Source organism: Anarrhichthys ocellatus, unplaced genomic scaffold, assembly GCF_004355925.1.
Source record: "Anarrhichthys ocellatus isolate YVR2014 unplaced genomic scaffold, GSC_Weel_1.0 scaffold32, whole genome shotgun sequence".
Taxonomy (NCBI): Eukaryota; Metazoa; Chordata; class Actinopteri; order Perciformes; family Anarhichadidae; genus Anarrhichthys; species Anarrhichthys ocellatus.
Window position 1 is genome coordinate 4,875,879 of NW_022280062.1, and position 26,503 is coordinate 4,902,381.

Consider the following 26,503-nt stretch of genomic DNA (forward strand, 5'->3'; position numbering starts at 1 on the left):
TCATTTCATCAATACCGGGGGGGCTCTCACCGCACTTTTGTTCTTATATATATGTGTGTGTGTGTGTGTGTGTGTAAAGTCCTGTATGTTGTGCATCACTGTGCACCAATGCCAACGAGACAAATTCCTTTCCAATTATTGGACCCGTTGAATGAAGCGACTGTATCTCTGAGCTTCAAGAGGGAGGGGGGGGCTCTCACCGCACTGTGGCTCTCACCGCACACAGGGCTGATAACAGGCGGCTCCACCGGCCTATCTAGTCATATTTCAGGCTGACAAAAGCCAAACATGCCATTCACACTCTCCTTTGAAAAGAGGAGCTTAAGCAGTCTGGAGCTTAGAGGGAGGACACGGAACCTGCTTTTTGTTTTCAAGACCTCTTCGTCAGACATGTAGCTTTTGTTTTTCAGTAACATTTTGAAGCTGAGTGAACAACCTGTATCTAGAAATTCGAGGTAATTTGTCAGGTTTCAGGTTTCAGGTGACTTCCTAGTCAAGATAAGACACCAATCTATCTCAGTCCTACAGGGTTGAAGGTGTGCAGGCTGGCAGGGCGTGCCTTTACAAACACCAACTAGCTAGTTAAATCTGAGTTAAATGATGCGATTAATTTCAAAGGGTAGGAAAGGAAAATGTAACATTTAAATAATTGATAATTTGCTCTTCTTGGGCCTCAAACATTTATCCATCTGGAATCATTTGTGGTTTAAAGGGCAAATGTTATATTTAGTGGAACTGCTGATAATTCATAGACATATGAAAAGCCCCAGCATTGGGGCCCCTTGTCCCTTTGGGGTTTGTTTATAAGAGGATTGTATTAATCGTATCATAATATGATTACTACCTTAATCTGAAAAGCTTGTCCCAAATGTCAAATAAATGTAGTGGGGTAAAAAAAAGAAGTATAATATTTTCCCATGCAATATAGCTAGGAATAAATACTAAAATAAGCAAAGTACAAGTACCTCAAAATTGTACGTGAGTTTAGTTTTGGAGCATATATAAACAAGAGTATCTGTTGGGCATTACTTCGAGTTAAACACTTGAACGCAGCACTAAATCACGTGTCGCCCTCCTGTAGCTACAGGTGAGCTCTTACTTACCTCAGGCGGATTGATATTAAACGCTTCTGCTATCTTCCCGTACAACTCCTTCACGTTAGAGAAGCCCTCGATCCTGCCGGTGGGGCTTCCGTGCGCCAGCTGCGTGTGGAACACCAACTTGGGCCGCAGGTTGGCAGGTGGAGGCGGCAGTCCCGCTCCGTTCACGGCGGATTTAGCCACGCTCCCGGTGGCACCTGCGTGTCCGCCGCCGACCTCCTCGTTCTCCACCAGATGCTCCTTCGTCGACTTGTTTTTCTTCCTCCATGGTCCCAACGGCATTTTTGTTTGTTGTTGTTTGCTTTTGTTTTTCCCCAAAAAAAAAAAATGTCCGAGCCGCGGTTAGAACATTGAAGTAGCCAACCTGTTGAGTTCCAAACCCAACGGTCGCGTTCTCTGTATTTACTTCCTTCTTTGCGTCCGAAGCTTTTTCCTCAACGTCTTCCTTCCTTCCGCGACACACTTCTCCTTTTCATCACCTGCCCCACAGCTTAGATTAGTTCTTCTTCGACAAGAGGCTCGGTCCTCGCCCGCGGTATGAATGGTGGGAATATTCAACAGGTAGGTTGTGGTGAGTGCGGGATCAACTCTGACACAACCTGCTGGCTGCTCCTGTCCGCGGCTAACAAAAGCTCCTCTGTCTATCCGCGGGACGCAGGCGCAGTGGGACGAACCCGGGCTCTGTCCCAGTGCACCTGTACTCACTTAGAAACATTACTTAGGTGTTTTTTAAACACGTGCTCCATATATATATATATATATATATATATATATATATATATAAGCAAAAGTAAAAAGCAACAAAAGTAAACATTTTTTAAAAATGTAAAAATACTAGCTATGTCCCATTATTTATTTATTTATTTATTTATTTATTTATATATATAATGGGACATTCTGCATATCTAGTATTTTTTACTTTTGTTGCTTTAGTATATTTTGATGCTAAAACTTTGGTACTTTTACTTAAATAAGCTTTTAATTGCAGGATTTGTAATATATATAGCTTAGCATGTAATAACTAATGAAACATGACACTGGATTATTGTAACCAGAAAGGTGTGTCAACTGAAATTCTGTCAATTAAGATATTTAATGACATACATGTTTTTCTTCTTCCCTTAAAAACACCATCCTTTCATTTTAGATACTACAATGTAAAGCCATAAAGATTCCCTTTTGACTCACATTGAGAAGGAGCAGGTGTGTTTACCCTCCACCCTCCCTGGATAACAGTGACTCAGACTTTGCACACGTCTCTCTCACACACACATTTATGTGCATGTAAGTTATTATAGGGACATTTAGTACAAATCTTTGCTCGCCATAATTTGTGCACCCAGAGGTCTCCATCCTTTTTTCTCCTTTCATAAAATATATATTTATTTTTAAAGCTACAGATAGATGCAAAAAAATGGTACTTATCTGTGGTATTAAATGAAAAGATGTATGTAATGTTACAGCCATGTAATAGCAGCTTGTATTTGGCTTTGAGCTTTAATCTCATGAGTACAGATGTCCAACAAGGACTCCCCGCCTCTGTGGGCCCCTGAAGCCAGGAGCCGCCATGACGAGTGATGTGGCGTCCCCTGGTGGGAAAATGTACAGTAAAGGTGTCTGTGTTGGCAGCTGATAGCCAGCAGCTGAGACCAGGCAGCTATATTTACACACTCATAGTTTTGCCATTAGTAAGCATTAAATTCAGTCAACGTATTTTTAATTGCACATCAGAAAAATGACTGTATAAGTTTTACAACGACAAAATATTCACATTTGACTACTAATATATCAGTCTGAGGAACCATTTCCTGGGACTCTCTTTGTGCACTATTGCTGTATGCAGAATGTTCGCTGACTATAAATAGGCCGAACCTGCATTAACTGTTTTAAAGGGATTATTGTGAATACACTTTATATTTAATTCATCACATGCCTCCCCGTAACTGAAACAGTTCGAGACCACTTCGTGTGGAAATATTTATTTTAAAATTCAAGTTCAATATCTTCACATGTACGTTTCTAAAATGCACGCATGACGATCCAGTTCATTCAACCACGTTCCTCTTGAACAAACTCTACAAAGGTTTTTAAGACAGCCTGCAAATCGAGGCTTGTCTCTCTACATGATAAAATAAACACTAAATTTTTTTAAACACTTTTTTTTGGCAACTGTAGACTCACTCACTACCAAATATTTCCAACAAACAAAAAGATAAAGTGATTGTGGCAAAGACCCACAGACATGAAATGTGTTTCTTTCAGATATCCACAACCCAGACAGTCTTGCACGTATATATCTACTTGGCAGCATGCACGGTATTTATAAAAAACACCACATAGCTCAAAAATAGAAATTGCACATTCGTCGTAGGGGTCCATCTGTGAAGTGTCAGAGCCGTCCGCGTGTGTGAGTGTGTTTGTGTGAGTGTGTTAGGTAACGAGGGCGGGCGCGATCATGTGGTTATCTCCCCTCGTTCAGTGTCCTCGTGTCCTTCGTCCTAAGCAGGTAAATGCCGTTTCAGGACGTCCTTGGCATTGCCGGGCAACGCCTCAGGAAAGTTAACGTCAAACTCCACCACCAGGTCTCCTCTCTGCTCGGGGTTCTTGGGTAAGGGGAGGCCCTGTCCTGCGACAGTCTTTCTCATGCCAGGCTTGACGACATCCGTGATCTTCATGTTGCACGTCTGCCCGTCTATCGTTGACACGGTGACCGAGCATCCGCACAACGACTGAGAAAGACAGGAGCATGGAGGTCAGAGTGAGAACAACACATGTATCTGTTCATTGGCTGAGATTACATGCAGATGTAAACTAGTAGGGAATATTGTTGAAATTAACATAATATTAGTAGGATATGTTCTGATATCAATAGATTGCACACTGTAGCAAATGTGCACAATGTCCCTCATCCTATCATCCCCCTGATAATCAAAGCAGCTGACTATGAGACATTGACATCAATGTGCTAAATAAAAGCGTCAGTAGTTGTGTTAGTTTTATGAACAGCTTGCTGCTAATCGCTACCAGTCACTTGACAACATTGGTTGTACGACGACGAGAAATGTTCATGTCACCACGATAAAATTCAGCTGAAAGTTGATGAAGGATGGAAACACTTTTGCCTTAAATGCAAAAATCATTTACACTATTGGCAGAGGTTTTGGGACAATTGGTGACATCTATATATATGACAGTTCAAATCACAAAATCCCAATAATATGTTGGCCGATATATGTTCAGTATCTCTGAATTTCTCTCGTGGACAAACTATCTACTGGTGTCAGTTTCTAAATTGCCTCAAACATATCTTAGGTGTTTTTATATCACAATTTATTTAGTTGCTTATCAGCAAATATTTAAGTCGACACAATATATCTGTGATAAGCTAATATTGTAGACAGTGTGCAGGTTGCTCTGTTTTGCAAAATGGCTTCCTCAACTGACCTTCTGAGTATCTAGTTTTATAGCTTTAAATACTTTTGTAGCTCGAGCTTCTTAGTTAACAGTAAATTGGCCATAATGGACCATTATAACAGATTTCTGTTTGGAAATGACCCAAATCCACCACAGTGTTTGCTTTATTTTTGATGTGCAGACCTACACAGGACCCTAGATATTTGAACATTGTGTACATTATACAACTAATTTCACGAAAAAGACTTAATTTAAAGTCCATTTAATTGCTTTACCAGAACTTCTAACTGCTATAGACCACACCAACAGTCTTCATTAGTGGATGCAGTTTGCTCAGTTACCATCACATGATAACAGGTGGTTGTAATCTCTCTATTCAAAGATTACCTTTGATGTTGGATTGAAACAACCACAGTTTTTTTCTCTTTTCTTGTCTTTTAGATCAAGACTGTGAGATGCTTCTTCCACAGTTCTAGAAAGTGGTCCTTGGGATAAGATTATTTGATCAAACTACCGTCCAGAATGCATTCTTTCATGCTGATATACAACTATTCTATTTGACTATAGTCCCACACATGTTTTAGGAAACTTTTAAGGTGAATGCTGCTGTTTGCATAGATCGGTCACATGCTCAGAGATGAAGCAGTGAGATCTGAGAGTGTTGAAGAGAGTAGGAGGAACATAAGTACATCTTGCAACGTGGGTGGCCGCCGCCTCCCTGTGATACAGCTCCTATTCCTCAATGTTTATCAAGATTGCATAAGTGCGCAGCAAAAAGTGCGTGCGTGTAGTTCAGTACTATGCTCATTCAGGACGCCTGTACTTTCCAGGGAAAAACAACTTTTGAGGCAGACTCCCACAGCTTTTACATTGTGACCAGGCTTTTTCTTTTTGAGCATCGGAGCTTTAAAGCAGCACTCGAAAAGTAAATATGAGCTTTTTCTGAATCTCCCCTGTGTGTGACGAATCCATCGATCAGACTCTATTAATACCACAACACTCAGTCATAAGTGGGTGCAAAAACAGAAAACGCCTCACCTGTCGTAAGCTCACGCGCACAGGATACACAATGTTCGAGCCCTCCCGCCTAAAGTGAGGGTGAGGCTTGTCCTTGATGACGAAAACAATGTCCGCAGGAATGGTATTGGTGGACTCGTCTCCCTCCCGCGGGAACGTGATCTTGGTTCCCTCTTTCCAGCCCCGCTTGATCTCGATAGTGAGTATCTTATCCTCATTGCGCATGGTCCTGCCATCCGGATTTAGCCTTTTGCGGGAGATTTTCAACCTCTTGGTGCAGCCGTGGAAGACCTCCTCCAGGGAGACCCTCAGTTCGTGGATGATGGCCGGGTCCTGCTTCCGGCGCTGCGGCCCTCCGGGGCCGACGTGCCCGTCCCGAGGGAACCCGTTCATGTTGAAGTTGGTGAAGGAGCCGAAGGGGTCGTTTCCGTCCACCTCCATGTCGTCGTCGTCTCGGCCGTTGGCTTTACGCCCGAAGAACATGTCGAAGGGGTTCGAACCCCCGAAGAAAGTGGCGAAGGTGGCGTGAGGGTCCCCATGGAAGGTGTAGGTGTTGCCTGGCCCGTCACCAGAGGGAACACTTCCTCCCTTGAGACCTGATGGGGGAGTGATATGAAGATCAGTCATCCTAACATTGACACTGAGCAGTCGCTTTATGCCACAAGTGATGACTTTACTTTGACAGTCCTATTCACCAGATATCAGGCCCAATACTGACCTCACTGACCATGAAATGACCAATCCACATTAAATACAGTTTACTAGAGTTTTAACTATTAGCTGATTAGTCGCTCAACAGTACTATTTTGGTTCTAGCTTCTCAAATGTGAGAGTCTGCTCCTTATCCTCGTCTTAACGTTGCTGAGAACTGAACATGTTCGGGTGTTTGAGCGTCGGTCAGACAAAACAACACTTTTGAAGAAGTCACTGTGGGCCTCTAGGAAATCGTGATGGAAATTCTTCACTATTTTCTGATGTGTTAGAGGCCAAATGATAAACCAATGTAACCAAAATACACAGCAGATTAATTGTTTAAAAAGAATAATGGTTAGTTGCCGCCCTACAGTATTGTCTTTATAGACAGCCCACTGTGTCAGTTTTAGTACCATCCCAATCCTTAGCATCATGTTGCCAAAAATGATCTTGATGAGTTCCACAAAGTGTAACAAACTGATTTAAAATTTAGCAAAATGAGAGCTCTGGTTTCAAACCGGTGTATTGGTCGATAGCCTGAGTTGAGATATCGGAATCTGTATCATGAGACTCTGTCTCTGTTTGAAAAATTCTTGATGCACCGATCCAACATGTTCAGTCCCAACATCAATACAATACATGGGCTTTGGGTTTTGGACGATACCGAGTACTGATCCGACTCTTACTTAAACATTGCTTTCGTAACTTTGTAAAACAAAATGTAACAAATAAAAGCATAGATAGAAATGTACTGAATTGTTATTTACTAAAATAATGGTATCCGATGCCAGATCGGCCCATTATTACCGATACCTGATGAAGATATTCCATTTTTGGAGATATTACAGTCGATAATCTACTCAGATGATGGGTTTGTCCAATAGCAATGTTCGAGAACTTTCATTTTATTACAAAAAAAACACACATATGTTTGTTGCATGGCTTGAGGGAGCCTTTAGAGGAGACTTTTCTCTATTAGCAAACATGTGTATGCTTTACACCTATTCACTTATACTGGCCCTTTCTGAAGATGTTCAGCACATTTGGTACATTAAATGGTAAAAATAAGGTTATCTTGGGATACTCCCTTTCATTTTTAATTTGTAGATGGATGTAGAGATGATTTGTGGTCTTTTTTCCTTCCTCAACATGCTTCCCATCCATAACCATCTGTTCAGATACTACATTGTAGGTACGACACATTCTACATAAAGACTGTGATGGAATTACAAATATGTATTTCTTTATATTACAACACCGCATGTTTAAGAATACCTGTGGTGGAACTGATGACAGGCCTTTATTTGTCTTATAACAGAAGCTTATAACTGCAGATATGGTGTCATAATCCTCGTCATAAAATACACAGAACTGTAGGCCTGTGAACTGCTGAACAGCTGTTTCCTAAAACGGCTGGTCACACTGTTTGACTTGAATTAAAGCCAGCTGTGTTTTACATGCAACCATCCAGGCTTTATAACGGGTTTATAACGGTATATTAACGGTGAATTAAAAACCGCCACACAAGGTTAGGCAATGTAATTCAAGGCAATAAAAAAAAATTACCTTCTTCTCCATACTGATCATAAACTTCTCTTTTCTTCGGATCACTGAGGACTTCATATGCCTCAGCGATTTCCTTAAATTTGTCCTCGGCGGCTGCAGACTTGTTCTTGTCGGGGTGCCATTTCAACGCTTGTTTTCTGTAAGCTTTCTTAATATCCTCGTCCGTGGCTCCTTTAGAGATACCCAACGTCTTATAATAATCTTTGCCCATTTTTCACGTCTCCTCTAATGATAAAGAATAAAAAAGAAAGAAAGAAGGAGACTAGATCAATGAGAGGAGCTGGTGGACTGGACTGATGCTCGACGGGTGGGTTGTCACCGGAGTGAAGCCGCCTCAGCCACAGACGGATACACAGTGCGGGATGAAAAAAAACATTTGGAGGCTGTTAGTCAACGACGTGGACCTTCTGCTATTTATCCGGGACTGGATGTCCCTCTTTAAATAGCCACAGCTCCCACCTCCCCTGCATTCACAGCGCCAACGTCAAGCTGAACACAAGAACTGATTCTGGATCCGGTGAGCAGAGACCGGGTGCCGGCTGCTCTGTCATGATGAGCTGTCAGTGGAATGAATGTGAGTTCAGGCAACGTAGGGTAATATTGATCAGAATGCACTCCACTATATGACCATCACCTCTGGTTCATGGCCTGATTAGCCTGCTTCCTGAGGGTCCTCGGGGGGCGAAAAAAAAAATACTTCATAGCAGCTTGTTTTCTATTCTGCTAAATAATTCCTACCTGAAAAAATACCAGTTTGAGCCACTAGGGGGCGTTTTATTTTTTATTCCACATACACAACAAATCACAATAATGACACACATCAATTTTATACCCGGACTATTCCTGTGGTATCCACCTGCCTCAACACTGTGGAGGACTGAAGCTGCCATTACAATACATGTATAACTGAATGGCTCAAATTGTGTAGAAATAAAATCCTCGATTTTAAATAAATGTGCAGGTCAATTTGATAAATACATATGCACAGAAATAGAGAAATACATGAATATTTTTCATCTATTTATTTAACAAATCCCTCATTTATGTAATAATTCATTTTCATATGTAACTATTCCAAATTCATTCTATTCAGTTTTTATTTATTTCTCTTTTTTTAAGTTTTTTTTTTTTTTTTTTTTTTTGCTCAATTTCAAAATGACTATATATTCTTGTCTTGTATTATCCCCTGTCTGTCTCTGCACGCCCACATACAGAGGAGGAGGAAGAGTGATTATTGGAGATGATGATGAAGATGATGTGGTCGGCTCTCTTGCAGCCACAGCGCCACCTGCTGCACCACACAGAAACTGATGTTTTCTCTTTGAGCTACTGATAAAAGCGCCCATGCAGCACTGACACTAAACCCCGCCGATGAGTCAGCGTCCCAGCAGAGCTGCAGGTCAATAGTCTCTGAAAATTATCATTTATTATTTCCCACCTGATGAAGCACGCTGCATTTATTTTTTAAACATCTTGATTATTTTTTTCTGGGGCTAATTTGTTTCTCAACGCACCATGGATCAGTTTCGTGGTTTATTTGCTAAACTGGATCAAAACGAGGATGGAGTCATATCGGTGTCGGAGCTCCAAGACGAAATGAGGAAGCATGGCATCCTCTCAGCGGATGGAAAGGTCCAGGTAACAATATTCCCTTTTTATAGTCTGTCTAATTTCATTCATTTATTCAAGCACTAATCAACACAAACCTGCTAATTATCCCCTAGAATATAATCGATTCTTATGACAAAGACAAAGATGGCCTGTTGGATTATAAAGAGTTCCTCTGCTACATGATGGACAGAGAGAGGAAGTGGAAAATTCACTTTCATGACCTTGACAAGAACAAGTGTGGTGAGTGATCACAGACTTCAACAATGTTTTATTTCTCAAGGAAACACAGGGAAATGCAACAAAGTTCAATATAGCCTTGTCGAATACATAAACAATGATTTTGCAATATGTTTTCAAGCATTACACCTCCTATTGTTATCTCCTGTAAGCAACACACTGTGCTCTACTATAGTAGTACAGTATACTGATGTAGAAGATGATAGTCTTACATGCACATATTCTTTATAATACTACTATAAATGTGAATTCTTCAAGGTCAGACAGGAAAGACAGATAGCTTGTTTATGGTACACAGAAGACAACATACACTGCAAAGTCCTGCAGGCTGTAACCTTTGCACTCATAGCGTTGACAATGTCAATTCCCAGAAATATGATAACTGAATGAGCAGTACAAGTACCTGTATGTAATTGTGTGCGTTTTCTTCTCTGATCAGGGGTGATTGACCAGGAAGACATCATATGTTTGTTTAAGGAGTTAGGAGTGGTCATATCAAAGCCGAATGCAAAAAAAATAATTCAAATGTAAGATTTTTTTGCCCACTACCTCATGGATTCATTGTTGTATTTAAAGAGACATTCCTTTATGTAAAATATAAAACTTTAACAGTTGTATTACCATGCTGAAATGAGTTCAAAGCACATTGGTGCTTTCTAAACAGGTGTGTACTTGGGTTGATATGTTATCACAGATTACTTTATAACTGGTTATATATCTAATCATGCTCCCTGATCAGTAATATACATCATCAAATATAAGTTTGAATAAGCTATCAAGCCTGCAGTTACAAAGGAATAAAAGGATGGTGTCCTTCAGCTTGGACTTGCTGCCTGGCAGACCTGTATACAGTGTATTCCTATATTATATTGGATAATTACTGCTCTTATAATGGCCACAAATCAGTTGTTTGAAAAAAGACTTCCAGCGACCTTTAAAACATTTATTATCATGCCTTTTTTTTTAAAGCGATACAAGCATGTTGTCACACAGCTTCTTTCATTACAGTATGTGATGAAAACAAACCATGTGTTTATCCACCAGGATGGATAAGGACAGTTCGATGACGGTGGACTGGGGTGAGTTCCTGCACTATGTCATCCTCAACCCCGTGGACAACATCGGGGAGCTGGTGTCGTCCTGGAAGCACAGTCTGGTAGGCTCTTCTGGCGGCATCACGATCATGTTACTTCTGACACATCCTGGTGACACATCCACTTGAACATGAGTAATGACAGAATGATTAAAGGATGACGAATGCAATTGTAGGTTTTCGATGTGGGTGAAAGTCGTGCGATGCCCATCGAGTTCCCCGAAGAGGCCTCCGGTTTTGGTGCGTGGAGGACGTTTGTTCTGGCAGCGGGTCTGGCAGATGCTGTATCCCGAACTGTGACGGCACCCATCGACCGCCTGAAGATCCAACTCCAGGTCAGCACCGCTATCAGGTGCTTTGCAGGCATGCATGTTGTAATAGTGGTGAACTTTAAGTTTCTTCTTTTGAAGCATTAGTTAGTGGGACAGTCCCCCTTCCAATATGTTTATTACCATGTTTTTATGTTGTAACACATTAAAGAAACATAGTAAAAATACAACAGTTTTGAGTCCAGAAATATGTATCACACAGACATACACACTGAACTTACACCAATATCAGATAGAATACAAATAAAATGAAATATTTACATGCACTGTTTACAAGTTCATTTCAGGTAAAGCCTGCACTTCCAACTTTCATGATGTTCACATACGGTTCCCAGAGCTGAACCCGTAGCAATGTAAGTTAGGCTTTCCGGAGCGATACAGTCGGAAAGCTCCTTTATTTGCTCTTTCAATTATGCAGCGTCCACACTCTTCCCACATTGTGCACTTGGTGGGACAGTTCATTTTATGTTGTGTGATTGTTGACTCGTATGAAGCTCAAGTAAGACTTCAGATTATAGTGTCACTGTTCCTAATGGTCAAGAATGTCATTGAGTGGCATTTGAGGAGCATTGTACATCAAACCTGATATTATTTGATGTGGTTTAAGCCAAACAAGCATAACTCAAATTGCAGAAAATGGAAACTTAAACTGGAAATGTCTTGATCTTTGTAACAAAGTGCTGTATTGTTGTTGTTTTACTGTGTCTGCTTTATGATAAAAATGTGATACCCTGTAATTTGTGTAGCATCTGTTCCAGTATTTACAATTACTTTTTCCAGGAGTTGCTGTACATTTATTGCAACTGCCTAGGGTCTCGTATGAAACTGTTTCCTGTGTGCTCTGTAGGTTCGTGGATCCAAAGCCTTCTCCCAAGGCTTCCAGGAGATGAGGGCAGGTGGTCTGCGGTCGATGTGGCAAGGCAACTCCGTCAACGTGCTGAAAGGAACACCTCAGTCGACGCTGCAGTGTCTCATCTACGCCCAGGTGAGTCGTACGGTAGCAGACAAACTCTCCGGTGTGAATTATGTATGCACCATGTATCCTGTTTCTGACTGACGAGCTCACTCAGAGCTTCTCTGCTTTGTCCAGATGAAGGCCCACACCCAGAACAGCACACGGGAGACTCTGACGGTGCAGCAGCGTTTCGGCTTGGGTTGCATCTCCGGTGCTGCCGCTCACGCTGCCTTCTACCCTTTAGAGGTACTAAATATTTTTGATATTTAATTCAAGAGGTGAAAGATGTTGGATGTGAGATTTACACTCCTGTTCGTTACTTTCACAAACTCCCATTATGATAAACAGAAGTGTTTAGTTGTTAAACCCTCTCCTTCTTTAAGTCATAAAATAGTTTCCCCTACTTTACTGTAAAACAACAAAGCTCCTGATTTTTATACCAAATCTGACCAAATGTCACATATGATGCAATACTGAGGCCAAGAGATGCTTCAGTCTCGCCTGCTGTTTAAGAGGCTCAATCAACATATCAAAAGCTGGTTCTTACAAGCAAAATGGGCCATCATGCTTCTTGGCAACACAATTGTCATGTAAGCATCAACGTTTGGGTGTGTCCCATTGTCCATTTTATTTATTGTTTATAATGAACATAGTTCCTCACAGATTAAACCAGTTAGTCGTGTTTCTGTTCTGTAATGAGCTGCTCTCATATTTGACACATAAAATGCCTTTTGTAACATTTGTATATATATATAATAATCCATCATGAATCTTAAATGCAGCTATTTACATCAAAATAAATCTTCAGTTTCAAAAGGTACTGGTTATTCTGAAAAAGAAAATGTGCAATACATCTGTATTTGAAGAATAATAAGAGACTTTGTGAAGCTGGTAAATGGATAATCCAGTTTCTGGCCATTTTATGAACCAGCTTAAGTAAATCAATGGCGGTTTATTCTGGTAATATCTCCTTTTATATCCTCTACAGGTGCTGAAGGTGAGGTTGAACCTGCAGCAAGCTGGCACGTACCATGGTGTTGTGGCATGCGCTCGATCTATTTACAGACAAGAGTCACTGTCCGCCTTTTACAGAGGATTCAAGCCGAGCGTCCTCTGCATGATCCCCTACGCAGGTGTGGAGTGTGCAGTTCACCAGGTGAGACAGAAGAACAACGATAAGATAAAGATAAATCACAAATTAATCTGAAAGATTTTTTAGATGTCTTTGGCTTTTTTCTTCTTGTTGCAGTCGATCATAAACTGGGCAAAGAGTGATCCAGCTTACAACAGTGACTCCAAACTGTTTTTCTTCAGTTTTGTGGCCTTTGCCTCTGGACAGATGACCAGTTACCCGCTGGCAGTGATCCGGACTCAGCAGCAAGCACAAGGTAAACACCTGCATTTTCTGTCACACATTTTGTTATCATTTGAAACTATTTGAGATGTTTTACTCATCGCCATTTGTCTTGTTTTTGCAGCTTTCAGCTCAGATTCCCGTCCAGCTTCAGGTGCGTTACGAGGACTGATAGGGATATATGAAAAACATGGAATTAGAGGATACTATAATGGAATGGGAGCCAGCTTCGTCAGGGCGATTCCATGTGCTCTGATAAACTACACTTTAACTAGGAAATTTGAAAATCTGGTTTCCTCAATGGAGTCTTGAGATTAACAAAATTGGTTGCTTGCTTTGGAACAAACTGTGAACTCGTATTAATGGTAACTGAGTGTTGGAACATAACTGGAATCCTGGAAAACCTCGGAAAACAGCTGAAGATGTGTGATTATCATGTGATCCAATCTTTAATAAGTCTGTTTTTTTTTTGAACGCTTGAGTTAAGTAAATGGATAGCCACTGACCAAGAGCATGAGACATGGGGATTTAAAAAAACCCTCATGATTGACATTCACAATGTGACAAAGTGTGTACATGTGTTGAAATGCGAGCTGTACAATAAAATGTTATTTCACAACAAGGGTCAGACATCTTCCATTTTCACCCGTGAGTTAGGCCAAACTAAAACTGACAAATTTTGGCTACGATGGAAACAAAAGAAAGTGTGAATTAAACGACAATGGTCGTTATCGCGAGACTACGTTTACCCGCGAGTTTTCCTGTTAACTTCCCGTGGATGTAAGCGACCATCTTGTCTCACCGAGGAGGAGAAGAGCACCAGATATGGCTGACTACAGCAGCGTGGCTCCACCGTCCTCCAACAACGGCGGCGGAATGAACGACGCTTTTAAAGACGCTCTTCAGAGAGCACGACAGGTAAGAAGACCACTAAATTAAGTTCGTGTAAAAAAAAAAAAAATGTCGAAGTCGTGTGCAGAAAAGCGAGTTATGCTGCTTTCTCCACACCCGTCGTTAAATACGACAACGCGGCGGCCTATGCTAAGCTAACGATTAGCTCATGTTCCGCCACAAGGCGAAGCAGATATGCTATAAAAACGATCTTAGATTAATGCACACATTTAATAAGATGCACATAATCTTTTATTCGAAATACAAGCGGTGCATTTGTTTGATAACATCAACGGTTACGTGTTAGTTTACGTGGAAGTATTATCTTTTCCTTTGTTGGCTCAGACTTCCGGACAGAAGTCGTGTAGGCCGCAGCCAGAGTGACCGAGCATTCGCTTTAAAAAAAACACCAGCAGCAGATGCGTCGTCTTAAATTAGTGTTCTCTCTTTGTTTACTTTGTTTTTCAGATCGCAGCGAAGATCGGTGGCGATGGCGTTGCGGCACCCCCGACTAACGAGTTCGGCTACGGTGGGCAGAAAAGGCCCCTGGAGGACGCTGGTGGGTATTTTCCCATGCCTAACCTGAATATCGGTCAGTGGCTCAAATCGATTCATTGCAAGTCTTGATAGTTGATGCTTGCCTGTGTGTTTTATTTATTTTTTTAGCAGCTACTAAATTGTATTTGCCTAGAAGTGATAATTAATTATTATATTTTTATATTGATGTGCATTAATGTAGCTAAGTCTAACACCCAGTGTATTACTCCTAACCACATGGAACAGTTGTTTTTAATGTTTTAAGTTTTAGCCAGTGCAGTATGATGGATATTGCGTGTTTTGAGTTGTATTTTCACAGTCTGTCCTTACAGTTGTTTCAAATCAGTGCCTTGCAATGAAATATTTGGTAACAGATATATGAGTTAAAAAGCAGAGGGGGGGGGGTACTTTCTGAGCAGGTTGAGCCATTATTGGTTTCTGTTTTGTATTGTAAGAACAGGCAAGTGTAAAGTATATGTTTAAAAAAAAAAAAAAGTTTCATGTTAATTGGGTGCCACTCGGTAATAGTAATGAAGTTTAAGTCCTACATTTTTGGGGCTAAAATGTTGTAAAGTGACACACAGCACCACAAACAAAAAGACTGATGAACAGTTTCAACAAAGACTAAACGTATAGTCAGGGAGGTATGTTTATGGGCTTTAATGGGCAATTGAGGGTATATTCCAGCCTTTGTGTGTGGTGGCTATCCAGGCCTCTGTTGTTTGCTATAACTATTTACATTTCAGGCAGTAAGCCATTTACCAATTGAAAAACACGTAGTAATGCAATGGTGGGTATAACGATAGATACTTATACTGGTTATTATGTCATGTTGTCACAGACCAACCAGAGACGAAGAAAGTGGCTACAAACGACGGTAAGTGACCTGATGACGTAGCTGTAGTTAGTTATGTATGTGGCTGTTGTGATGATTCCCAACCCAAAGTAATTGGCCCAAATATTAGCATGAATTGGTCATGTGTTGCATGTGCTAAACATAAATGTGTTGTATGTTTGTTCCCCTAATGTGTTGTACATTCTCATTTTGCAGCTTTTTCAGCAATGGGAGGAATGGGTGGACCCCCAAGGTAGATACCAGAGTTACAGTAAAGGAAAGAGCCACACTTGGTCATTGATTACAAAGCTAACAATGATTTGTTCTGTTACTCTCAGGTCAATATCAGAGGAATTCAAGGTTCCCGATGGAATGGTTGGATTCAGTAAGTAGTTTTGAAACACTAAATGGCAAACGCTGTCTGGTGGGTGTTGATATTGAAATGTAACGCACCCATTTTCCTTGTAGTTATTGGAAGAGGAGGCGAACAGATATCACGTCTACAGCAAGAGTCTGGATGTAAGATACAGATTGCGCCTGGTACGTTCAGATCGGTTGTTGATATTGTGGATCTCTGTAATACGTGGAAATGATGGTTTTGCTTTATTGTTGGGATCTGTGTGTTGTAGACAGTGGAGGAATGCCAGATAGGTCAGTGACATTAACAGGGGGACCAGAATCCATCCAGTAAGTAAACTTTTTCCATTTAACGGTCCCCTTCAGGGAAAACACTTTTTTTAATTGGGTCCTTCTTGGGGATTTCAGTCTGAGTATGACGGTAATTTTTCTCTCCTCAGGGCTGCAAAGAGGCTACTAACAGAGATCGTTGACAAGGGGCGTCCAGCTCCTGCATTCAACCACAACGACGGGCCGGGGATGACTGTCCAGGAGATTATGGTCCCTGCCTCTAAAGCCGGACTCGTCATTGGGAAGGGTGGCGAAACCATCAAAAGCCTTCAGGTGAGTGTCCAGCCAGTCAGAGCTCGAGTAGTAGAGTGATGGTGTCCAACGGCGAACACATTTGACAAAGACACATTCTACTCTGCAGGAACGAGCTGGAGTGAAGATGGTCATGATCCAAGACGGACCCCAGAACACAGGTGCTGACAAGCCACTCCGCATCTCAGGAGAGCCCTTTAAAGTTCAGGTGGGTCCTTGCTCGTGTGCACTTCCAACATTATGGAATTGTAAATATTTTGTTTTTTTATATAAGGTACCTCTGCTTTCATTCCTTGGATTTTCCATGTAAACCAGTGGGGGGGGGAATGCTGTAATGACACATACTTTCTTTTCCTCCTCAGCAAGCCAAAGATATGGTGATGGAGCTGATCAGAGATCAAGGCTTTAGGGAGCAGAGGGGCGAATATGGCTCACGGGTTGGAGGAGGAGGTGGAGGTGGTGGTGGTGGCGGCGGTAATGGAGGAGGAAATGGGGGAGACAGCTTAGATGTAAGTGTTTGTAATTGTCTCGTTTGTCAGTTTGGAGATGAGGGGTTGAATCAGTAACTTAACATTTGGTTTTATTTGCTGTCATTTAGGTTCCTGTCCCCCGGTTTGCAGTGGGAATTGTCATCGGCAGAAATGGAGAAATGATCAAGAAAATACAGAACGACACGGGCGTCCGGATTCAGTTCAAACCAGGTGAGTGAAGTCATTTGGGTGCCGTTAAAATGTGTATGGTCAGTGATGAAACTCATGCACCACGCTGAGAAGCTGATGTATAACCCCAACCCTTTATCTGAGACCTGAATACGAGACCCCGGCACTATGGAGTTAAATCCCAGCAGCATAAATTATGCCTCGATAGTCTCCAACCTCCACGTTTTCTCCTTCAAGATGACGGCAGCACACCGGAACGGATAGCACAGATCATGGGTCCCCCCGACCAAGCCCAGCACGCAGCAGAGATCATTTCCGATCTGCTGCGGAGCGTCCAGGCCGGCGGGCCTCCAGGACATGGTGGAGGCGGCGGTGGTGGTGGTGGTGGCGGCGGTGGCGGCAGAGGTCGTGGTCGCGGGCAGGGGAACTGGAACATGGGCCCCCCTGGTGGCCTGCAGGAGTTTACCTTCACTGTCCCAACCATGAAGACCGGTCTCATCATTGGAAAAGGCAAGTGACCCGTCAATGCTGAGTGAGGAACCCTGATTGTTAATGGTCGTGGGACTTTCACCTGTAAAAAGACCCTCCAGTGCTTATTATACAAGCTATTGGGTTGTTGTGGTTAATCTTTATTTCTGAACTCTTCAGGTGGAGAGACAATCAAAGGCATCAGCCAGCAGTCTGGAGCCAGGATCGAGCTGCAGAGGAATCCTCCACCCAACGCTGATCCCAACATCAAGATGTTCACAGTCCGGGGCTCCCCTCAACAGATCGACTACGCCAGGCAGCTGGTGGAGGAGAAAATTGGGGTGAGACACTTTAGAGTTTGATACTTTTAGACTTTTGTCTTTTTATGAGCTTGTTTACTGACCAGGATGTGTTTCTGTGTTTGCAGGGACCCGTTACTCCAATGGGTGGCCCACACGGAGGTCCAGGTCCACACGGAGGCCCTGGTCCACATGGTCCTCCTGGACCACCTGGGCCCCCTGGGGCTCCCATGGGTCCATACAACCCTGGACCGTACAACCAGGGACCTCCAGGACCACAGTAAGTGCAGTGGCCCCTCGTATGTAAAGATCAAGAATACTTCAGACACAGGATGTGGAAAGTTAAAGGTTATTTATCTTTTCTTTAATCAGTGGTCCACCGGCACCTTACCAGCCTCAGGGATGGGGCAATGGCTACCCACACTGGCAACAGGGACAACCTGATCCAAGTGAGTACCATCAGTTAACACACTACGTTTTACTGAAATAAAAAAATTATTCATGTCCTCTTGCCAAATAAATTAGACGTTAATGACTCAGTTTAATATCAGTTTATATAATGAAAAGCTACAACTTTTATCTTAGCCTTTTTTGTTTTGTAACAAAACCTGAACTTTGTTCAGATAAAGCAGCAGCCGATGCCAACGCAGCAGCGTGGGCCGCCTACTACGCTCAGTACAGCCAGCAGCCGCAGGCGCCCATGACCCCTACCAGCGGAGCTCCTGGCACGACTCAATCCAACGGCCAAGGTGACTGACGTGTTTCTCGATTAGCGGCGTCTGTGGGAGCAGATGGAGAAGCAGAAACTGCTGAGAGTAGAGTAGAACAGAGCAGTGTAGCCTTCTAGCTTTACTTTAGTCGTGTTCTGTGCTCACGTTCTGGTGTCACTAACCGGCAGAGCATTTAAAGAAACACAACTTTTTTTTTTTTTTATCTTTAATCTGACAGACCCGACCAAGGCAGGTGGAGGACAAACTACTGGAAGAAATTAACTAATTACAAGTTCCCGTTTTTTTTAACAGGTGACCCACAGGCTGCAGGTCAGAGTGGACAGGCAGATTACTCCAAGGCCTGGGAGGAATATTACGAGAAAACGGGTATACGAACGTAGTTTCTGTGTACACCTATTGACACAAGACAGTCCAAACAGCGACGGGGCGCTCAGTCAGCTTCTTTTTCAGGTCTGGGTATTTGACCGTGCTGCTGGCCTGCCGTGGAGTTTCAGTGTGCCTCCACTTTGGTTTGACATTTGATTCCTGTGCTGTTTAGACTGCAACACTATTGACACCTTTTTAAGAGCTTAGAGTAGTTTATTTTCTAGACTATATCATGGCTTTATCAGCACTGAAGGCAGATCTTTTGAATGTTACTGCTACTTAACGTGTGTAGAGTTAAATGTGTGATTTGTTGTCGTGGATATAAACCATGTAGGATAAGATTTCAGATTTTATTTTACATTCGGACGCATTGACACGTTTCTCCCTTTTGTCTTTGCAGGTCAACAGAGTCAACAACCTCAGGACTACACGAAAGCCTGGGAGGAGTATTACAAGAAACAAGGTTGGTACTCCTGTGAGCTGAAACCAGACTGAGATCACACTTACTTCACTGAACAGTTTACTCTCCACTCTTCAGGCTTTAATCTCTACTTTGTCTGCGCAATTACCGAAACGGATGCATGGAATTAAAATGTAGGCGGTGTAAACATTGAACCGTTTGTTCAGAGCTCACATGAGACTCATTTTGCGGTGTGTGAACCAAACTGTTTAGGAATCAAGTGTGATCCTGGTGTTTATATAGCGATGATTATAAATACAAACTTAAATGACTTTCATTCAAGAGCTGGGAATGTCCCCAAGTAGATGAACAAGTTAGTCAAGTCAGACTTGTGTTCCGTGTTGACGGGTGGCTGTGCTCCTCTAGCGGCCCTCTGCAGTAGAGCGGCTGCTCTCTCAGCTGCCCAAGAGAAAGGCAGAAGGTTTCTGTCCCGCCACCCAAAGACAGTGGTGGCGGGTTCGTTCCCCTTCTCATAAACGCGCTATCTCGAAAGACTTGTAACTGTTATCGTGATGTAAATTAGTTTGTAGTAGCAGTTCTACCGGGATGCATGTATCTGTAGGGTATTTGCGGTTCCAAAAAGTTTTGTTCTTGTTCTACCGTTCCAGGTCAAGCGGCCCCTCAGGCCACCGCAGCGGCAGCAGCGGCCGCTGCCTCCCAGCCCGGAGGCCAGCCGGACTACAGCGCCGCCTGGGCGGAGTACTACCGCCAGCAGGCCGCTTACTACGGCACAGCCAACCCTCAGGCGATGGGTGCAGCACCACAAGCTCCTCAGGTACACCCCCGATAAGAATCTGCCCTCCACATCCACTGAATACGCAATTCTTTTGTGCCGTAACCGCCTTGCTTCCTCAGGTTTTTACAGGGGCTCCAGTGGCTGCAGCCGCTTCACACACTTAACCCACACCATTTCCTCCCTAAACAGGTTTTAAGCTTCTTTTTTTTTGTGTTTGGGAAGCTGAGTCCACTGTTTCCGCTGTTAACATGCAATGTATCTTCTATGTATTTCTTCTGCACAGGGCCAGTAATGTGAAGTGGACATAAAGTAAATGCTACATTGTCGAAACAAAATCCTTTGTTAAATGTTTGGATGCAGACGCCTTGATGAAGATCTTAAATTTCCTTGGTTTGAAAGTGTTTCACATAGATGGCAGAGTACCCGGCGAACACGTCCTCCTTTTTTTGTTTTGTTTATTTTTTCCTTTTTCTTGTAAATGCTTTGTTTTTAGTGAGGTAATTCTACATATGGTCATTCCAGCCCTGTATCTACATTAAATGTGGTTAGAACTCATGTTTATTAAACTGTAGACATTACCATGTAAATCATCTCAGTTTTAAAATGCTATTGCCTGTTGTGTTTTTGCAATAAAACAAACTGAAACCTCCTGTGTTGGTAAGTTGGGGTGGTTTTAAAGCGGATGGGTTTAGAGGAATTTCTGTAAGTCTTTTGTTTTACGGGGGAAAAGTAAGCGAAATCAACCGCAGACCATGTGTGGGTTTAATTGTCCAAAAATGGTTAACTCAAAGTTGTGCTGTCCTGTCTCTCTCCAACTGTCTATAAGGCTTTTAGACTTGTTTTGTGCGTACGATGATCCCGAGTGATTCAGACCAACAAACGTCCATGTTGATAGACATTTATTTACTCTTCTGTTTCCTGACTTTGCTCTCTGACTTCAGCCGTAGACCGATGTTTGTCGTTAGCAAGTCGACAGGTATACATGTACCGTAATTCATGCATTAACTGCGTTGCTGTGGTACTCTTTTGATTTTGTCTGGTGTGCTGACATTGTTGAGGTAGTATGCTCTGTGTATTGCCTTGATATAGACACTTCCTCCTCCACAGGCAAGTTTAGAAAAGCGGTAAGCACGTACTTTCTCCCTAACATGTTCCTCAGAAACGTGGTTGCAAGAAATGTTGCATATTTTTAGTGATATATATATATATATATATTTTTTTTGTGCTGTTCTTTTTCCCAGGACAGCCAGGTAAATTGCCATTGTATCGAAAATGCATTGAAACGTTTGTCATGCCCTTTTCTCAAAGTGCGAACTAACTCACATGTATAAATTTGTGTTTTTTTTTTTATATAAAATGTTTTTTTAATATAAAAACATTGCAAAAAATCGTTTTTGCTGTCCCCATTCTGTTAGTGTTTATCCAATATAAGAACATAGATGTTGTAGGGTCGGGGGTGGCTAAGCAGTCTTCGTCCATCAGTTGAGCCCTCCTATACTGTAAGTACAAACCTGTGACTGAGAGATAATCGCCTTTTTGATGCTTTTATAAACTGCAAAAGATGTAGTATATATATTTTTTTGTCAAATCTTGCCATTTCCCCCCTGTCTCTGGGTAAGTATGAAATGTTCTGAGGAGAGGAATAGTACTTTGGATTCTTGTGCCACATGTTTCTGAGACGTATCTGTCCACCCCATTCAGACTTTGAATCTTCCAGTATGTCGATGCTCTGTAGATTGTTAGACTATTTGTGTTGGTAGCATTTCAGCGCCAGTTGGATTTCTGAACTGAGGGTTTGAATGTCAGCACTCTGTTACACTGTTGGTAGGAACTGTTTTTAAGGATGCCCCCATGTGGTTATTTGCGTTTTTTTTGAATACCTGATCTGCTAAGTGCCATTATCTAGGTTGACTGTCATGTTTTTTTATTTATAAAAAAAAAAAAATGCCATTTATTGCAACGTATTAGAAAGGCCCTACTGCATAACTCCAGTGTAGCATGCTTAGGTTTCTGCTGTTATTACTTCAATGTCCTATATGAGCATGTGGAATGGTAGCAGTGGAAGTGCTTCTGACTAGCCCAGTATTGATTTATGACATTTATTTTCTGAATGAGCACTGTTGTGAAAGGCTGTTAATTTGAAGCATTGTTCACTGATGGCAACCAGTGCAATACATATATCTGATCTTTGCAGTGTCGTCCCAGACCTTGCACCTTAGGTTCTGCTGCAATAACACAGGTAAGCGAAACCTAAGGAACCAGTGTTTTTGTCTAGTGACATGACCAATTTACATGCAAAGCAATGCATACCTGTGTCTTTAACATGCCCTCAATGCATTTATGCTTAGTAGTCAAGGAATGTCCAGGATTTCTCTCGTATGAACAGCCCTTTAAGATAATCTGCTTTCATGAATGAACTGCATGATATGAGCTGTATGACTTTTGTTACATGGAGTTTGACTTTTTCAAAAAAGTGACTTTACCTTTAGACAAAGTTGTTGCATAGGCTCACTGAGGAAAATGTTGTCGTGTGTGCATAATATTCGCTGATAGCCTTTTTTATCTTTTCCATCCCGGTAAGTCTTGACGGTGATAGTGTGTCGATGCTTTAGATAACTTATGACGCTGGTACATCCAAACTGCATGCCATGCAAAAACGTGTTGCCAGAAGTTTAGCAATGTGCTCAGTCGCTAGATCAAACGGTGAAATACATGATTTCTATTTTTTAAAATTTTTTTTTTTTAATATATATATTTTATAATCTGTCGTGGTGTGAATCTGCCCTCTAGTGCAGTGCAAATCTCCTATTGAAACGCTGCTGCCTTCACTTCTCGCTCACAGTGTTGGAGGACGCTGCGAGCGTAGGTCTTAGAATCAGGCGCTGTCGTAGTTTGTCGTCCCCAAAACGAGGAATCCTTTGAGTCAATCCCCACTGCTGAACGTAGACCGTTCAAGAGCTCCAGTCATAAGGTAAAAAAACAAAACAGCAACGCAATGAAAATCAAAATTCTGTTGATTGCAAAGTGATGGTCAGATAAATGTTTTTCAGCTCGGATCAACTGTTTTTTAACAAATCCATGATGCTATAGTGTAATTTAGAGTTGTATGATGGTCTGTTGTGTCGCTTCTTGAATAACCTTTAGTCAGTAGGAATGTGCTTTAGAAAGTTGGATGAGGACAGGAAGTGATCTACTTTAAAATGACATGCACTGTTTTTATTGGCAGTAACAATTTGGGGGTGGGGTGTCAGTCTAAAATCACTTTTCTCTTTAGTTTAAGGGTCACTGTTTGTTTTTGAGGCTGTTCTTTCTGTACATGTGAGACGCTCAGTGTTTCAACACAGTTCGTGGGGGTGTAGAAGACAAAACATGGAGCATGCCTTAGAGGTAAACAATGGTTTCATGTGTTTCTCTGTATATTCTCAAATATATTGTTTCTTTTTGCTTATTGAATCAACTGTTATGACTTTTGAAATGTTGCCATGTTCATTAATAAAGTTGTAACAAAATGAACTGGCCTCATTGACTTGAGTTTTATTTTACGTAGTGGAGAAAAGAAGCGGGAAGAAAAATACAAGTATTTATTTGCTGAATTGACTTTTGAAAAAAAAAAAAAAAAAGGTGAACACGTGACAATAAGCATCTTGAAGTACAATCACATTTTTCTTGGTTTTTAAACCATTTTTGTAATCTTATGCATTGAAACACTAGATCCACCATTCCTCCTGTTCATACTGGCTGAGAAGATCCCTTCATAATGAATTTACAATCAAAGTGGACAAATCTGGTTCTAAATAGGCTCCTACAGTCTGAGTTACAGCAAATCATTTTTAAATAGCCACCATCATGGAAACTCAAGACTAACAGACTGTTGTAGTTTAAATTACCAAGAGGAACGACCACAGTAACTCTTTCAAAAAAAGTACATGTGGGTGTCAAGATGAACCCGTCTTTCAAAGTGGAAAATAATGCAAATGACAACTCCTAAAATATGAATCTAGTATTTTTGGAACATTACCTCTTATAGCGGGTAGTGCTGAGCTTTGACATTGAGCATGTTCTGTACATGGCAGAGAAATTGTATTTTTAAGACTTACATTCAGTGATGAAGACAAGGCTGGAGTATGTGCATTAACGGTAAGGCTTCTTCCATGTGTGCCCATCATGTGAAAGTGTTGAACAGCTGAAGGATTATGTAATAGTGATTTATAATCTTTCATATTCTGTAGTTAACGGTATGATGGGATTAAAGGCCTTGTAGGCTGCATGAGCCAGGCTTTATTTAAATATTGCATGAAGCTTTGTGAAGCCCGGTGCCAACAAAACAGCTTTTAAGTAACATGTAATAACTCAAACGCATTTTACATTTACCACACAGTCCCTTCGATCAATGACTTCCCTGTGCAACGTGTGCTTGGATCAAAAACAAAGCACATTTAATGATTTTGCATTGTAATCATAAATCTTAGTTTAGCTTAGAGTTTAAAATACAACACTGGTATTCATACTACTGTATGTTTGAAGCTTATAACAAATCCATTGATGCACAACTACAACTTCTAAAAAATGAATCCTGAAACTTTATAATAAAATAAATACTAAAATATCCTTTTATTTCCACACAAATTGCTCTTAATAGCAATAAAAAGTTTCACAGCGGAATATCTACTACGGCCAGATAATTACTGTGAAATGTCTCACAGCGAGTATAAATATTATTGCTGTGATGTTTGGAAACTAGCGTGCACTGCCATGGCACAGTGAAGCTGAGGAGGCCGCACTGGAGATAATGATCACGTGTGAAGGCAAGGCAGCTGGTACAATTCATCCTCAGATACGGTGCAAAGCATCATGGGAGATGTGATGAGCCGGTTGTCGGACCAAGGTGAAATAGTGTTTTACATTTAATGAGCAGTCTTGTGGAAAATAAAGTCTTTGACAGCTGGTGTGAACTCACCCGAGTCAGCACAAGTCTTCCATGTGTGTGTGTGTGTGGCGCTGCGATGACCCAGTCCCCCCCCCCCCTGTCCCTTATTGCACCGGAGCCTCCAGCAGGGCGCTGGGCACCAGCTGCACCTGCGCGGCGCTGCAGCCGCTGACTTGCCGCAGGGGGTCGGCTCCCAGGTAGGCCACCAGCAGCTCGGAGCGCCGGTGCAGCAGGCGGAGCATGTCCTCCGCTAGACTCTCCACAGAGGAGTAGCGCACTTTGTCCAGGTCGAAAATGTCCTTGAGGAAGTACAACACCTGATCCTGAAGGAGAAGAAAACATACTTTTAGAACAGGTGTGTCTTATATACCTCATTTATATTTTTACCACCTTTTATTCCCCACTGGAGATCAATAAAGGCGTATCTTATTTTCTCTTATTATTTGAATATTTAAAAATTAGGCGAAAGCCAGGCTGGTGCATAATCAGACCTCTTTGGTCTTCTTCCAGAAACATGTTCTGTGTCATGTCCTTCCCTCTAGAGGAGGTAGTTTATCGGTATCTACTGTATGCTGACCTGTTTCCTTCTCGGAGCAACAATCGGAAAATGTTGTGATGTTCCGCAACATTAAATTATCGCACAAATCTGTTTTCCTATCAAATTTAAAATAATTTAAATATCCGACTACTTTACTGAAATCACTGTGTCCCTATTTTGGGTACGACGATGAAACCCTGCTTGCGGTAGAAACCAACAGAAGTAAAGATCCTATTTAAAGGAGAGTCACCATCAGACCAACCTTGAAGAAGCAGCAGAAGTCATGCAGGGAGCTCTTGGGCCCCAGGAAGCCCCAGGCCAGGACGGGGCTGATCTGTTCACACACAGCGTAGAAGTGAGCGATGAAGCCGTCAGACACCTGAGACAAACGGGAGAGGTTACTGGAACCGTCCAAACAAATACAAATCATAAGCAGAGTAGAGATCGGGTTGTCGGGTTTTTACAGACCTGAGATCATGACCTGAGTCAGGAGGTAAAACAGTGTGACAGATCTCTAAAGTGAGTCCTCCTACGGACTCAACAAAAAGATTTTTGAACATTTTGTTGGACGTTTACCTTCATGTGCTGCCTCCTCTGCTTCATCACCGACCAACAGCTTGATGCCACCGCCTGTGGAATACATGCAGGTTAAATCGTCACAATAGTCAAAAATTGGACATGTGGAAATGCATAAAATGTATTTACCTTTTATATTTGTAATTTTCAAACTGACACTACCATACATATA

General features: G+C 41.9%; 5 protein-coding genes across 12 annotated transcripts in view; 2 read left to right on the top strand and 3 right to left on the bottom strand.

Annotated features, from left to right (window-relative positions):
• Window positions 1-1,740, bottom strand: part of gipc2 (GIPC PDZ domain containing family, member 2) — a 16,383-nt gene extending 14,643 nt beyond the window's left edge. Inside the window, exon 1 of the mRNA XM_031865342.1 lies at window positions 1,104-1,740. Coding sequence (XP_031721202.1) covers window positions 1,104-1,382 — 279 coding nt within the window. The 5' untranslated portion in view covers window positions 1,383-1,740. The remainder of the gene's footprint in view (window positions 1-1,103) is intronic.
• A 1,323-nt stretch (window positions 1,741-3,063) lies between these two features.
• dnajb4 (DnaJ heat shock protein family (Hsp40) member B4) lies at window positions 3,064-8,487 on the bottom strand. The gene is made up of 3 exons (XM_031865492.1): window positions 7,791-8,487; window positions 5,553-6,127; window positions 3,064-3,829 (listed from the first exon to the last, which is right to left on the bottom strand). Exons 1-3 carry the CDS (start codon window positions 7,999-8,001, stop codon window positions 3,599-3,601), a joined length of 1,017 nt encoding a protein of 338 aa, XP_031721352.1. The 5' UTR covers window positions 8,002-8,487; the 3' UTR covers window positions 3,064-3,598.
• A 656-nt stretch (window positions 8,488-9,143) lies between these two features.
• slc25a24l (solute carrier family 25 member 24, like) lies at window positions 9,144-13,690 on the top strand. Of its 2 annotated transcripts, none has more exons than XM_031865226.1 (10): window positions 9,144-9,428; window positions 9,515-9,641; window positions 10,078-10,165; window positions 10,683-10,794; window positions 10,908-11,066; window positions 11,908-12,045; window positions 12,151-12,261; window positions 13,004-13,171; window positions 13,265-13,403; window positions 13,494-13,690. In XM_031865226.1, the coding sequence occupies exons 1-10, from the start codon at window positions 9,306-9,308 to the stop codon at window positions 13,679-13,681; spliced, it is 1,353 nt and encodes a 450-aa protein (XP_031721086.1). In that variant the 5' UTR covers window positions 9,144-9,305; the 3' UTR covers window positions 13,682-13,690. The 2 variants fall into 2 exon arrangements, with proteins under 2 accessions (XP_031721086.1, XP_031721087.1); XM_031865227.1 differs by having other exon boundaries at window positions 13,330-13,403; window positions 13,494-13,647.
• A 434-nt stretch (window positions 13,691-14,124) lies between these two features.
• On the top strand, window positions 14,125-23,803 carry fubp1 (far upstream element (FUSE) binding protein 1). Of its 7 annotated transcripts, XM_031865218.1 has the most exons (20): window positions 14,125-14,287; window positions 14,729-14,852; window positions 15,639-15,674; window positions 15,849-15,885; window positions 15,971-16,017; window positions 16,101-16,172; window positions 16,262-16,319; window positions 16,430-16,592; window positions 16,681-16,779; window positions 16,934-17,080; window positions 17,170-17,272; window positions 17,468-17,740; window positions 17,879-18,039; window positions 18,126-18,277; window positions 18,370-18,446; window positions 18,621-18,746; window positions 19,020-19,094; window positions 19,495-19,557; window positions 20,163-20,329; window positions 20,574-23,803. In XM_031865218.1, the coding sequence occupies exons 1-20, from the start codon at window positions 14,195-14,197 to the stop codon at window positions 20,580-20,582; spliced, it is 2,082 nt and encodes a 693-aa protein (XP_031721078.1). In that variant the 5' UTR covers window positions 14,125-14,194; the 3' UTR covers window positions 20,583-23,803. The 7 variants fall into 7 exon arrangements, with proteins under 7 accessions (XP_031721078.1, XP_031721077.1, XP_031721079.1 ...); XM_031865217.1 differs by lacking the exon at window positions 20,574-23,803 and having other exon boundaries at window positions 20,163-20,441; XM_031865219.1 differs by lacking the exon at window positions 20,574-23,803 and having other exon boundaries at window positions 16,101-16,151; window positions 20,163-20,441.
• Window positions 23,804-23,926: 123 nt separating this feature from the next.
• miga1 (mitoguardin 1) overlaps window positions 23,927-26,503 on the bottom strand; it is a 25,824-nt gene continuing 23,247 nt past the window's right edge. Inside the window, exons 14-16 of the mRNA XM_031865225.1 lie at window positions 26,332-26,385; window positions 26,018-26,134; window positions 23,927-25,540 (exon numbers count right to left, since the gene is read on the bottom strand). Coding sequence (XP_031721085.1) covers window positions 25,322-25,540; window positions 26,018-26,134; window positions 26,332-26,385 — 390 coding nt within the window. The 3' untranslated portion in view covers window positions 23,927-25,321. The remainder of the gene's footprint in view (window positions 25,541-26,017; window positions 26,135-26,331; window positions 26,386-26,503) is intronic.